The 14,460-nt window shown below is 41.0% G+C and overlaps 2 protein-coding genes across 8 annotated transcripts in view; one reads left to right on the top strand and one right to left on the bottom strand.

The window, feature by feature from the left end:
• Positions 1-10,072, top strand: part of CNOT1 (CCR4-NOT transcription complex subunit 1) — a 78,443-nt gene extending 68,371 nt beyond the window's left edge. For all 7 annotated transcript variants that reach the window (XM_081031004.1, XM_081031000.1, XM_081031001.1 and 4 more), the window contains exons 42-49: positions 146-263; positions 1,617-1,718; positions 4,488-4,661; positions 5,527-5,676; positions 6,375-6,555; positions 7,973-8,105; positions 8,958-9,092; positions 9,295-10,072. In XM_081031004.1, the coding sequence (XP_080887130.1) occupies positions 146-263; positions 1,617-1,718; positions 4,488-4,661; positions 5,527-5,676; positions 6,375-6,555; positions 7,973-8,105; positions 8,958-9,092; positions 9,295-9,373 (1,072 nt within the window). In that variant the 3' untranslated portion in view covers positions 9,374-10,072. The remainder of the gene's footprint in view (positions 1-145; positions 264-1,616; positions 1,719-4,487; positions 4,662-5,526; positions 5,677-6,374; positions 6,556-7,972; positions 8,106-8,957; positions 9,093-9,294) is intronic.
• Positions 10,073-10,906: 834 nt separating this feature from the next.
• Positions 10,907-14,341, bottom strand: SETD6 (SET domain containing 6, protein lysine methyltransferase). The gene is made up of 9 exons (XM_081031005.1): positions 14,253-14,341; positions 13,930-14,019; positions 13,696-13,840; positions 13,478-13,619; positions 13,149-13,343; positions 12,919-13,039; positions 12,039-12,219; positions 11,737-11,879; positions 10,907-11,539 (listed from the first exon to the last, which is right to left on the bottom strand). The coding sequence occupies exons 1-9, from the start codon at positions 14,277-14,279 to the stop codon at positions 11,234-11,236; spliced, it is 1,350 nt and encodes a 449-aa protein (XP_080887131.1). The 5' UTR covers positions 14,280-14,341; the 3' UTR covers positions 10,907-11,233.
• Positions 14,342-14,460: the final 119 nt, after the last annotated feature.

Raw genomic sequence — 14,460 nt, 5'->3', positions numbered from 1 at the left:
GTAGCAAAATTTGAGAGGTAGAACTTTTGTGGATTTTAGGCATATTTATTCGTAACATAGCTTGCATGTTGCCTACTTACTTATATTCATGTGTTTACTATATTTAAGTTAGACTGTGCTCCTGATAAAGGTTTTCTTCTTCCAGCAATACATTCCACATCTTGAGGCCTACCAAAGCTCCTGGCTTTGTGTATGCCTGGCTTGAACTGATCTCCCATCGGATTTTTATTGCAAGAATGCTGGCACATACGCCACAGCAGAAGGTGTGGCTGCAGTTTATCTCCTACAGATGAAGACTGTAACTACCTGGGGCTTGTTAGCACTATTAGCCATGTAGTAGTAATCATACCTCTTCCAGGCTTAGTTGGGAATTCTTTCAGTGAACGTGGAGTCAAGTCATGGAGAGAGGCTTAACACGTACTTCACTGCCTCTGCTTGGTCCATTCCTCAGTGACTAGGGTATTGCATCTCCAAGTCTGTTGCGTGCCACCTATGTCAATCTCTTACGGGCTTTTTATAAAACGTTGAAAGCTTGGCCCACCTCTGTAGACATCTATATAAAACTGGGTAATGGCTCTCTGGAACCTCCAGCTTTACACTTTCCCACTCTATATGCTAAAGGCTCTCACACTCAAGGTTGAGGACCACTGGTCACAGTACTTGAAGAAATTAGGACCAAGTTCTAGTAATGAGCAATTAGTGTAAGAACAGCACAGTTAACATGAGAAGTTTCTGTACTATTTCTCTCGCAATTAAATGACAAATGACCACTGTAGAAAGTATCCTTAATTGGCCCTTTCAGATCAGAAGAAAATGTGACTACTATGTGTTTGGCAAAAAAGAAAGTGAAATAATCCTTAAATGGAGTTCAGTCTTGTTTGGCGGAGAAGTGCATTGCAGGAAGAGCAGCAAAATATATTGAATAAAATTACCCAAGAATGAACATAATTAGTGCATTTGGGGGTTGGTTAGCAGGCTGGAGCTGAGGAGCTGGGAGTTGGAAAAGAAAGTGTTGAGATTCAGGACTTAATTAAAATGAGGAATTAACAGACCTAGTTGCCGGTTTCTCAGTTGGCTAAATGTTTCATGTCTGTCTGAAAGATCCTCAAATTTCCCTCCTCCTGTTCTTTAAATTTTGGTACAGGCCCAAGGACCTGTATGTCTTGGAATTTCTGGAGCCAGTTTGTTTAAAATATCATTTCCCACTGTCTCCATAATCACGCGTGTTCTTTTTTAATGCCAGTGAGTCTTTGAGAGGTACTTATGTCAGTATTCTCTAGTTATATTAGTATGAAGAAGTCACACTTTACCCTGTTTCCCCGAAAATAAGACCTAGCCAGACCATCAGCGCTGATGCGTCTTTTGGAGCAAAAATTAATGTAAGACCCAGTCATATATTATGTTATGTTATATTACATTACATTATATCATAAGACCAGGTTTAATATTATAGTAAAATAAGACCGGGTCTTACATTAATTTTTGCTCCAAAAGACGCTTTAGCACTGATGTTCCGGCTAGGTCTTATTTTTTGGGAAACACAGTAGCTGCTTGGGTAACTTTTTTAATGGCAGAATAGCAGCTGAGTATGACTCATGTACATTTCTTTCTTTCAGGGATGGCCTATGTATGCACAGCTACTGATTGATTTATTCAAGTATTTAGCACCTTTCCTTAGAAATGTGGAACTCACCAAACCTATGCAAATCCTCTACAAGGTAATTAATTTGGAGTTATAAATAAAAATAATTAAAACTGAAACACTTACAAAAATCAACTGGGAAGTGTAACATGTAGAAAAGCACAAAAATCAAACATACTTGCATAATCAGCACTCGGTCATAGGGTATTCATATATTCAACTTCAGTAGATAATACCAGTCTTAACAAAATTCTTTCAGCAGCACTTTAGTTACTATTTTTTTTTTTTTTTGCATCCTTTTCCTACCTGGTATTGTCTGTTTTTCATTTTAGCCATTTTGGCAGTTGAACAGTAGGATCTCATTGGATGTAATTTGTGTTTCCTTGATTTCTTAGTGAGGTTTTTATGTGTAGATTGGCTATTTGGATATTCTCCTTTTATAATGTTCCTGTTCATGTTTTATGCTCATATTTATTTGGGTTATTTTTCTTATTTTTGATAGGAATTCTTCATATATTCTGGATGTAAGCCCTGTGTTGATATATTTTTAAACCTCTCACTCCTGTGGCTTGTCTTTTCACTTCACTCTATTGAAAGGATGTTTTAAATTTAATGTAGTCGAAATGATCAATTTTTTACCCTTATTAATTGCTTTTTGTGTCTTGTGTAAAAAAATTGGCCAATCCCAAGTTGTATTCTGTTTTGTGGGTGCCCTGCCCCCTTGGGCCCTGCCCAAGAAGCCATATAATTCTTTTACATTTAGGTCTGTGATCTATCTAAAATTTATTTTTGTGTATGGTGAGATACACAAAAATACACAATTTCCTCCCACTTTCTTTTTTTTTTTTAAATTAAAGTTTATTGGGGTGACAATTGTTAGTAAAGTTACATAGATTTCAGGTGTACAATTCTGTAATACACCATCTATAAATCCCATTGTGTGTTCACCACCCAGAGTCAGTTCTCCTTCCATTACCATGTATTTGATCCTCCCACTTTCTTATACCTCCCTCCCCCACCCACAATACCTATATAAGGCTTTTCAGCCCCATTTGTTAAGTCCTTCGTTTTCTATTGAATTGATTTGGCACCTGTGTTAAAATAATTGACTACACATTTATGGATAACTCTCTAGTTGATCTATTCTTAGGTCAGTACAAGTTCTCTTGAGCTTTGCTTTCTTTTAACATCATTTTGTCTGTTCGGTACCATTTGCAGTTCTCTAAAAACTTTGCAATCATCTTCACTTCTAAAAACATGCTGGGATTTATATTGAGATTATACTTAATCTGTAGATCAATTGGGAGAGAACAGACAGCTTAATATCGAGCCTTTCAATCCATGAACATGTATATATATGTCTATTGAGTTAGGTCTTTAGTTTTACTCTGCAATGCTATGTAGTTTTTTAGCATAGAGGTGTCGAACATCTTTCCTTAGACTTAGTCCTACATTTGATGGTTTTTCTGAAATGACAAAAGATAATCTTTTTAAAATTCTTATTTCTTGGTGGCATATAGAAATAAAACTGATTTTGTATATTGGCCTTGTTTCCAGCCACCTTGCTAAATTTACTTTTTCTGACAATTTATCTGTATATTTGGCAGGGAGGGGTGTATTCTATATCTACAATCATTTCGTGAATCTGTAACAATAGTTTTTTTATTTGCTTTTCTTCTTGCCTTATTGCACTGACCAGTAACTCCAAGACATTGGTGAATAGAAGATAGTGATGATAGCGTGCTTGTTTCATTAATGATCTTGGGGGAAACTTTCAGTAATTCACCATTAAGTATAATGTTTTTGTAAATCTATAGTTTTGTAGATACCATTATCTGATTAAGGAAATGCCTTTTTATTCATAACGTGCTGAGACTTTCTAAATCATTAAATGGGTATTTTGTTGAATGTTTTCTGTTAATGTTGTAAATCCATTAATTTTCAAATCCTTAAACCACCACTGCATTACAGGACCATTTGGTCATGATACAAGGACTGATTTTGATTTCTAATATTTAGGATTTTTTTATAATTTTCATATCAGGTTTTGGTATCAGTGGTAGGGAGAGTTGGAAAATGTCCTATTTTTTTGTAAGATTGAAAATGGTGTTAATATTTTCTTAAATATTTCTAAGGATTTGCCAATAAAGCCATTGAGACCTAGAGTTTCTTTAGGAAGGGTTTTAACAACATATTTAACATCTTTGTTATAATGGACTATTCAGTTTTTTTGTTGTTTGCGTTTGGTAAATTGTTTTTTCTATTTGTGTATTTTATCTGAATTGTCAAATTTACAAGCATAAAATTGTTTAATAGTCTCAAACTATTTTTCCTATCTGTAGTGATGGTCCTTTTTCATTCTTGATACTGCATTGTGTTTTCTCTGTCAGGCTTGGTAGGGCTTATCAATATTATTGATGTTTTCAAAGAACCAACTTCTCACTTTGATTGCTACGTGCTCCCTTCGACACACACACACACACACACACACACACTTGTACTTTTTTTTTTGATTTTTGTTCTTTCTTTGGTTTTCCTTAGCTGTTATTTTTCTAATTTCTGAAGAAAGAAGCTTATTTCATTGTTTTTATTTTGTTTGTTTTTGTCTAACATATTCTAGCATATGTATGTATTTAAGGTTATAAACTAATACCTAGTTTCTTCTGATTTGCAGATGTAAATATTTTCATAAATCTCTTGTGATGTTATTGTTATTGTTGATTAAAGCCTGTAGCTGTTATCGAAGTATATTTTTGCCTTTTTTACTTGAGTTAAATTCATAACAGTAAAAATTTTATTACTTAGTGTGGAATCAGCCAATGTTTTTCTCTTTTTAAAAAAACAGGGCACTTTAAGAGTGCTGCTGGTTCTTTTGCATGATTTCCCCGAGTTCCTTTGTGATTACCATTATGGATTCTGTGATGTGATCCCACCTAATTGTATTCAGCTAAGAAATCTGATCCTGAGTGCCTTCCCAAGAAACATGAGGCTCCCAGACCCATTTACTCCTAATCTGAAGGTAAAGTTTAAAACAGTTCAAGTAAAATAAAGTTATGTCTTAATATTTTCGTCCTTTCTCTGATATGTGGGCTATTTAATCCCGCTCTCCCCAGCATTCACATTTACAAGTTGTTATAGGTAAGGGTGCTCTCTGGGGGAAGCAGTCATGTTATTAAGTTTTTAGGGTGATTTTGTTGCTCAGTATTGGTTCGCAGATGTGTTGGTTTGTTATTTTCAAATTAAATTTAGCTGTATTTATAGAACCTCAACCTAGGTGTCAGGCCAATCATTTGCTGGGTGGCCTCAATGGCCCAGAATTGCAGAAAAAGACCTTTGTAATGCCCATATTTCACAGGTGTTTTTTATGTGTGTACTTGTGTTGTTTAAATTGTTGAAGGAGAAAAGGGATCACTTAATCATACCTGACACGGGTACTATAATTTTTTATGTATTTTGTACTTTTTCCCACGAATGTTTTTAAAAGTAGCAGATATGATGTTGTCTTTTTCTGCTGGGGTGTCTTTTTCTTCTGGGGCACCTTTTCTAAGGCTAGGGCTCTTGGTGAGTGAGAAATCTCATTATGGACTCTTATTTTGAAATCCAAGTCCAGGACAAAAATGATTAGTGGTGCAAGTTAGACCTCTCCACAAAAAGTACCTACCCTGCCTTATTTTAGAGAGGTATCATAGAATGGGAGATTACTGTCATTTTGTGTACAAATTCTTTTGACTAAAGATTGATAAAAAGTTGCAGCTTTACTGTTTAAGACATTTATAATGTGTGTAGTTTTAGAGAAACATTCTATTACTTGCTAGCATAGATACAATTTGCTGTTAGCTCCTACAAATGCTTCTGGTTGTGATTCTTGTATTTGTTTGTGGCAGGTGGATATGTTGAGTGAAATTAACATTGCACCCCGGATTCTCACCAATTTTACCGGAGTGATGCCACCTCAGTTCAAAAAGGACTTGGATTCCTATCTTAAAACTCGATCACCGGTCACTTTTCTATCTGATCTGCGCAGCAACCTACAGGTTAATTGATTTGGCTTAACTCTCAGCTATGTCTTTCATAGAAAGCACTTTTCCATGCACAGTCCTGTGTGTGTCCTGTTTGGGAATTAGTCTTTTCACGCTGATTAAAAATTTTTAAAACATACTGTCATTTCTAATGGTTGGATGAGATTAATTGTATTATATATTTTACTAGTTCGTCTTACCAGTGACACAAAGCTTAGTAACCTTGGAAGAGGTGACCAGGGAATGGACTGATTTCCTGTAAGAATAGATTGCTCATAATCATTTCCTGTTAGTACCCCAAGATTTTTCTAAAGAAATGGTTTGATTTGCTGTATAGAAAATGACTTGAAGTTGTTTTACCTTTACAGTCTGTCCACACCAAGGGACCACAAAATTTTCCTTCTCCAAAATCTTTTTTATAGTTGAGATAGTGCATACTTTGACTTCCTAAGCTTTCCTTTTGTGCCGGTACCTGTTAAAGCGGTGGCTTCTTAAGGGAAATGCTGTTTGTTGTTGACACAACTACCGTCCTGGGGCAGCTGTGTATTTGTTAAAAGACTTTAACACAACTCGAAAATGTCTAAAATTTAAATCATAAAGAATGTTGAGAGCAGTTCACCTTTTCTGTGAAGGCTCAAAAAGGATTTAAAGATACTGGTGCCCGACTCAATCATCTGAGAATAAGTCAGGAGCTTTCTGTTTTGTTCCTTTAGGTATCCAATGAGCCCGGCAATCGCTACAACCTCCAGCTCATCAATGCACTGGTGCTCTATGTGGGGACTCAGGCCATTGCACACATCCACAACAAGGGCAGCACACCTTCAATGAGCACGATCACCCACTCGGCCCACATGGACATATTCCAGAACCTGGCCGTGGACTTGGACACTGAAGGTGAGTGCTCAGAGTCAAGTTCTCTGCACTTTCTGCCACAGTCCAGTCATAAAAATACTTTGAGCCACAATGGAAAAAGAACGGTCTGTCATTGTTTATGGGTCTAGCTGATGATTTTATTTTTAATTGGATAGTATCTGCGCAATGCAGAAAACACAGAAAAGCATAAAAGAATCATCCAGAATCCTTATTACATCAGTTACTATGTCAGTGTATATTTGTATGGAAAAAAAAAAAAGGTTTCTTTTACTAGCCTCTCTAAAAATAGGCTTGTTACATTGTTTTTTTTTAGCCAGCCTTTTCCCCAGCACTTGTGGGTGCCTGTTTGGCAGGATGCAACATGTTAATATCAGGTGTGTAAACTTGAATGAATGGGACTTTTCCCTCTTTGCTCTGCAAGAGGCTCAGTGTAATTCCTATTATATAGGTTGCATCCTGCCTGGCTGAAATACATTTCTTTTGTTGTTTTATATTTCTATGTAGACCACCATAGGTGCTAACCAACTATCTACCATGTTTCCCTGAAAATAAGACCTAGCCGGACCATCAGCTCTAATGTGTCTTTTGGAGCAAAAAAAGACCCGGTATTATAGTAATTATACTAGACCTAGTCTTATGCTATAGTAAAATAAGACTGGGTCTTATATTAATTTTTGCTCCAAAAGATGCATTAGAGCTGATGGTCCGGGTAGGTCTTATTTTGGGGGAAACACAGTATATATAGTCCTCATTTTAGCACACACATACTTTAGAAGGATGCCTACTTTTTAACTCTACTATGGATTCTCGAGAGGCTAATCTTGAACACGCACACACGCAGCTTGCCTATTTGTAGAAGGGATTTAAAACAGCTTAAAATAAGGTTTAACAAAATTGAATACCATTATGTCCAGAGCCCAGCAAAAAAGGGATGGTAGTCTTTAGGGACATGTTAAAGCTCACTGTTACAGCCTTACAGACATGTCATATCAAGCAGAGGCAGACAAACCCAATTAAGATAATATTTAGTCCAATATAGTTTAAGCTAGTGGTTCTCAAAGTGTAGTCTGAAAACCCTTGAGGGAGTTCCCAAGATCTTTTAGAAGAGCTGTGAGGTCAAAACTATATTTTCATAATAACAGAAACTTTTTTGCATTCATGAACAGATTGAACACATGGGCAGAAATGAGTCACTAAGTTTTTTTGGAAAATACTTTTAACATGTTACCAATATGATGTAGATTTATTTATTTATTTTTTTTTAAGAATTTTACTGTGGAAAGTACTAAAACTCGCAGAAATTAAAATTCTTGTGGACATAAAAACTACAGGATAGGTTAAAAGTCTACATCAGAAATCCAACCCTAGCCAGTTAAGAATGATTTGTCTTATGTTGGCCTTACAGAGCAAGTCCTCACTGCGTCTTCTTAACTTCTAGGTCGGTATCTCTTCTTGAATGCAATTGCAAATCAGCTGCGGTACCCAAATAGCCACACTCACTACTTCAGCTGTACCATGCTCTACCTTTTTGCAGAGGCCAACACTGAAGCTATCCAAGAACAGATCACAAGGTAAGAGAGGTTTGTTTTTCAGGTGCTTCTAAGATGTTTCCCCTTTGCTAATGAATTCTGAGTGTTTTTTTCTATGCATTCAGTTTTCATTGAGCATCTTGTAGATAATGTTAAATGTAAGATACAGTTGTCATCAAAATGGGTATGATTCCTTTCCTAATAGTTTGGTCACAAAAAATCGCAAGTAGAAAATTACAAATCATAAAAAGTAGTTTTTAACAAAAGGCACCAACATTTTAAGCTTAGGAGTTTCTTTCAGATGGTGGCACATTTTTAAGAGTCCTGAATCACAGGGGCCTATGAAAGTCCACATTAAAGAGCTTGGACATTTCTTCATTAACTCTAGGTTGAAAGGTTTTAAGCAGGAGAAATAATAGGAATTATACTTTCGTTTTCCTAACGATAGCTAGGAATCTGTTGTAGATTTCTTGGACTATGTACAACATTGGAGATTAGGAGCTAGGTAGCTTCTAGTAGTTGAGAGAGGTATATTACTTTAAAAACTGTACCAGACTTCTTAAACTTGCTCCTACACCTAGTAGTAGTTTGTGGGTATTAGATAATGGTATTCCTTAGGATATAAATATTTAAGCCAATACTAACTGCTGTTCAGAAAACTAGGCTCAGTAATAGGAAGAGGGGTTCAAACCCAGGTTTTCTAATTCTAGAATACACCTGCGTTAACCGTGCTATATTGAGTATAGAGATTAATCCACCTGTCTTTTAAGTATAGCTAACAAATTTTGCTTGTAGTTTAATAATCAGGGAGAAGGGTTAGGAAAAAAACATAGTGGAGAAGTGGTCATGAATTTGTATGTTTCTCTGAATTAACTAACTTCTCCCCTTCTCCAGGGTTCTCTTGGAACGGTTGATTGTAAATAGGCCACATCCTTGGGGTCTTCTTATTACCTTCATTGAGCTGATTAAAAATCCAGCTTTTAAGTTCTGGAACCATGAGTTTGTACACTGTGCCCCAGAAATTGAAAAGTAAGTTAAAAGCAATTTTTTTTAATCCTCTGGGACAGGAGAATGAGGAGGATCATTTGATGGCTACGGTTGGGGGCGTGGGGGAGGATGGGAGGCGAGGGGTGGGTGCTGATTAGCTTTGGCAACTCCTGCCTTCTTAATGACACAAGATATTGTTGGGCCTGAACTTTTCTCACAAACTTGTAACTGCTCCTTTCTTCAGATTATTCCAGTCTGTTGCACAGTGCTGCATGGGACAGAAGCAGGCGCAGCAAGTCATGGAAGGGACAGGTGCCAGTTAGATGGAACTTCATCTCTGCTGTGAAAGTGTCAGCTTGGATGTCCCAAGTTCATAAATTGGCTGAAGATTCCATTCAGCTCTTCCTGACTTTCCCAGCCCTTTGGTTCTCGGGTATCTGCCCCAATTACTGTTTGGGTCAGCTTCCTGTCTATGTGGGCACGTTCCAAAGTTTAAATGCATTTTTTTGACTATTGGCCAAAATTTAGAAGATGCTGTGAATATCATTTTGAACTTGTGTAAATATATGACAGAGAAAACCTTTGTCTGGAACTTCTTGGGTTTGTGCACAGTGTGCCCACGGCAAGTAGATAAACTAGTACCTGCCCCGCTTGTCACTGAAGAGGCTGATGCCATGCACTTGTCTACAGACACAGCTCCACGTCTTCTGACATTCTCAGTGTCCCAAAGAAAAACAAACCAGTTTAAATGTTATGTAACTTTTTTAATATGGAGAGAGGACCTTGAAAACCACAGTGTGGATGTTAAAAGTGTGGATGCGCTAGGATTTGGTATTCCAGGGAACCTGGGAAGAGCTCACAATCGCAATCCCATGGATTTTTGTTTTGCCTCTTCCCCAAATCTAAAGCTCGCTGCTGGAGACCATCGTTTTCTCATTTGTGTTGGAGAACATACTGCTTGGGCCCTGTGACAGAGAGCTTTTTTTTTTTTTTTTTAAAATAAAGGGAAACGAGACCAGACCTAAAGCTCCCCATCTCTCTCCTATACTTGTAAACTATGAGAAAAAGGAACCAAATAGTATGAATTGTCACACCACCCCCATTAGCCCAGGCTAAGATGAACAACAGTCAAAAGGACCAGTACAGCCCCTTTTGGATTTTGAATGTTTTGTAAATGTATTGGTCCACGTGTTGTAATTCTGTAGCCATTTTAGTTCCTGGACTTTATTTTTAGCTCAGCTCCCCTACTTCGTGTATGTGTGTGCAGACTACAGTCAAACATTAAAGTCATGACACCCACATGGGCACACTGTGCCTTCCTCAGTAGCAGCAGCCAGTGCTGGAGGTGAGGACAAAGTGGGCACCCACCCTTAAAAAGCCTGGGCCTTTGGGAAACACCAGCTTCTCACTGAACGGTAGATCTTACCCACTAATAGTCTGGCATGTTGAAACAAGCTAGAAAGTTCTTCTTGTTCCTTTTCAATAGCTGAAAGTTACAATTACAAAGAAACACCCATTTAAAAAATATCTTTTACCCTCAGGCTGTTTTGATGTTGACTTTTAAAAGAAAAATGTATCCCACTTATATATACCTTACCTTTAATGACTGTAAAGCTTTAACGGCCCAAGAGGACAAAAAGTTTCAAGATTACATAGAACTCTTACATGAGTGGGGCTTGAATGTCATTGGTGTCTTAGGGTTTCTTCCCTCAGAGTGAAGAAACTAGCTGTCCCATCTAGATTAAACTTCAGACTGCTGAGGACTTAACTGCTCTGAGGGCCAGTGACATAGGTTATTAAATACTCTAAAAAGAAACAAAGTCTTTTTTAAAAGGTAAAGTGACTTCAACTCAAAATAGACTCAGATTTTAACGAGTTTTACTTTCTAAGTCCCCCTTATTAAATGGTAGACTATAAGACCTATTACTATCACAACCGTATTTCTCCTAACTTTGGTTCAAACTGAGAACAAAACAGCTATAAAATGTATTGGTTTCGGTGACAATTAACAATGGTTCCCAAACATGTCACCCTTAACTCAGTTAATCCTAGCACACCTTTGCTCCTTTTCCCATTGGTATTTAATAAGGAAAGAATCCAAATTTTCTTCCTTTTAAATCATCAGTTGAGTATCAATTTAAGTTCTTCTCGTGCATAAGTTCCTTCAAGCAACAGGAAACCTGCTACCCTGTCAGTTCCAACAAGTGGTGTAAGATCATCTTTTGACCATAACGAACCTGTAAGGCCTGCTGTTCTCTCCTGCTGAGTTTGGCGTACACCTCCTTGTTACTGAGTAAATCTTGCTCAGCTTTTAAGTCTGTGGCATAGGTTTTCAGGGTCAACAAAACACTGTCCCGAAGAAGCTGTCTCCATGATTCTTTGAGCTTGGGGATATTTCTGATGGTCAGGCTGTTCTCTTCCTTTTTATCATCTCCCCATCTATCTTGGTCTTTAAACTCTCTGAACTCCTCAGCAGGCATGCACAGTACCTAAAAGCAACCATAGGGCCATTTAATTAGCATATACTACTTGTATATTTCTGAAATTGATTTAGAGAAGCCAACCTGTCTGGCAGCATTTTAGTGTCCTCTCTCTCTATCCCATCTTTCCTATTTTATCTAGCTTTACCTAGCTCTGACTACTTAAGCTGTTTTTAGTATTAAATGGCCATTCTCAGCCCTGTTACCTGGAGTGTGGTGGTCAGTTCCTCTTCAGTCAGCACTTCTTCCCGCCCAATCACAAAGGCTCCCTCTTCCCCTACCATCTCCAGTTTGCATAAGTAATCCCAGCGTTCACATAGCAGGAGCCTTTCAGCTTCAACTTTTGTTCCTATAGATAGAAACAGTATAGAAAGTCTGAGAGTACCTAGAGCTCATTTCTTCTTTGTCTTGTAAACTAGATGCTAGAGACAACTGCTATTTAGCAGGGCACCTGGGGCGGGGCAGAGGCACATCCACCAGTATCCATTGAGTTAGCCTGTACACTCACCCTGTAATGCTGCTTCACGAACTGTCACCATTTGAATGTCAGCGGTGTCATCTGTGTTGTCAGGATATGGTTCAACAAAACCGTACATATGAATCAGTTGCCAATTAGCCATTTGCCCGTAAGTGTTGAAAATCTCATGGCCTTTAGGAATGGGCTGAGTAGCCACCATCCGAAGACAATTCTGGAGTGGAAGGGAGAAGCTGGGACCAGGCCTTTCCCAGGAAGATTACTCCCCTGTTAGGAAGAGCCTCTACAGTTAGGAAGAGCAGCTACAGTTCAGCAAAGGGACTGATGCTATGCCATCCTACCAACAGTCTACCTTTACTTCCCATTAATTCCCTGTACTGCAAAAGGAAAGGAATGAAGCTTACAAAGGTCAGCCTCAGTGTTTTCAGGTTAATCGGCTCAGGCATTTTCAGCACCTAGAAAGCTGCTAGCTTTTAAAAACAAAACCCAGATTGAAGTTGGAAAGGCAGACGGAGGCAAGGTTTAAATAACAGCCATCTCCTAATTTTTAATCTTTTTCTTGAAACTTTCCACATAGCAAATAGAACTGACAGACACTGCCGGGTATCATCTTCAGCCTCTTGACCTCCTGTCCACAGGGCCCTGACAGTCTTGGCTCCCTGGACTCCCTCTAGCACCAAGTAAATGGTGGTAGGATAAAGTTCATCTGAGGACTGACCACAACTTTGAGGGCTTTGAGATGTTTTGTGTCCCAACTATTTCACTGGAATGTGCAAATGAATACATACAGGAGGCCTAACTTGATGTACTCCTTTTTAGCATTCAGCCCAATTGCCAGGCCAGCATAAATGTCGGGCACTGGTTTGAATCAAATGCCCCATGCGCATAAAAAGAACTGGAGAGATCCACTCACTGGAGAATATTCTAGATTGGCATTGTGATTGGCTACGTGGTTTAGTATGTCTGCAGCAGGCACCATCAAAGGGGGGTTTGGCTCCTTTTCATCCTCTTCTTCCTCCAGTGGTTCCTGAAAGCTGCCACAGAGAGTTTGGCTCAAGTCCAGTGTAGAGACGGGATGGGGTTCCCTTCTGTCCCTCAATACAGTTCAAAAGAAAACAGTCCCTTCCGGCTCTGCTCACTGACCTGTAAGCCATCACAAGAGCCACGAGTTGGTGGTAGAGTTCCGGGGAGCGAACCCTGGGACTGAAAAGATCGGGGTGGGCTTCCATGAAGGGCAGCACGATAGAATAGTACTCGCTACGGATGTTGGCCAAATCCTTCTCCACGGCCTCAGGCACCCCTGTGCCCTGTAGCAACCGCTGGCGCTCCTCCTGGGGCCTGCATAAGACCCCCACAGGTTCCGTTAATACCCTACGGGGACTGGTGCTTGGGAGCCAGCCCTGTTCCCCAGCTAGGGCGGTTCGAGCCAGAACATAGCACGGGTGCTCCCCAGCCCCAACTACGGCTCTCACCAGAACATAGGGTGCTCCAAGCTGCCCAGCTCGGGCCAGAGCGCAAAGTAGGGGCTCCAGGGTGAGGCCGGGGCCTGCAGCTCGTGGAGCAGCGCCAGCAGCAGCGGCACCCAGCCCGACTGGCTCTGCAGTGCGCCTCGCTCTGAGGGAGACAAGAGGTGAGAGCTCGGGCGAGGCCAGGAGGCCCGCCTGTGTCCCACTCCCGCCGGCGTGCCCACCTCGCTCCAGCAGGCCGCTGATTGAGCAGGTGTGCTGCGACAGGAGCACGGCCCGCGGTACCGCAAAGAGGAGCTCCCCAGGTTGCACGCTCTCCTGGGCCACCATGCCGTAGCCGGCCACCGTGCCCTTCCGGCTCACCGCCACCTGAGCGGGGGGGAGGAGCAGCCGATCAGAGGTGGCGGACGCCGCGCCTGTTTCCGCTTCCCAGCCCGCCCGGCCTCCACCCCACTCACCTTGGGACTCAGCTCCAACCCCACGCACTGGCACCAGCTCAAGAAGCCGGCCACGGGGTCCGGATCGCCGCCGTCCACAGGCCCCGCCACCTGAGACAACGGAGCGCCGTGGGAAGGCCCCGCCCAGGAAAGCTCGCTGGGGGCGGGGGAGACCACGGCGCGCGAGGAGGGAGGGTTCTGGGTGGGGGAGGGGACCCGAGAGCCGCAAGGGACCCGCGGGAAGGAGGGAGTGGAAAGGGCCTCCGCGCGGGACAGACTGCGGGCGGGGCCGCGCGAGGCGCAGTGGATTGGGGTGCGTCCCGCGCCGGCCACCCGCGACTCACCCGCTGGCGCTTCGCCGGAGTCCCCATAGTCCGCAGGCCTTAGAGCCGCGCGGGCCCTTCCGCCGTCCCAAGCCACGCCTCGGGGCGGGACCCTCGGGGCGGGGCCTACAGGCAAGACTGCTCGCGGTCCACGTGAAGCTCCGGTCAGCGTCCGCGCGGGAAAGGAGTAGGAATTTGCCCCTCGTCAAACCATTCCTCCTGAGAACAT

This window comes from Rhinolophus hipposideros, assembly GCF_964194185.1.
Source record: "Rhinolophus hipposideros genome assembly, chromosome: 21".
In the NCBI taxonomy this organism is placed as follows: domain Eukaryota; kingdom Metazoa; phylum Chordata; class Mammalia; order Chiroptera; family Rhinolophidae; genus Rhinolophus; species Rhinolophus hipposideros.
The sequence above is the reverse complement of the archived record's forward strand: the minus strand, read 5'-3'. Positions and strand labels throughout refer to the sequence as shown.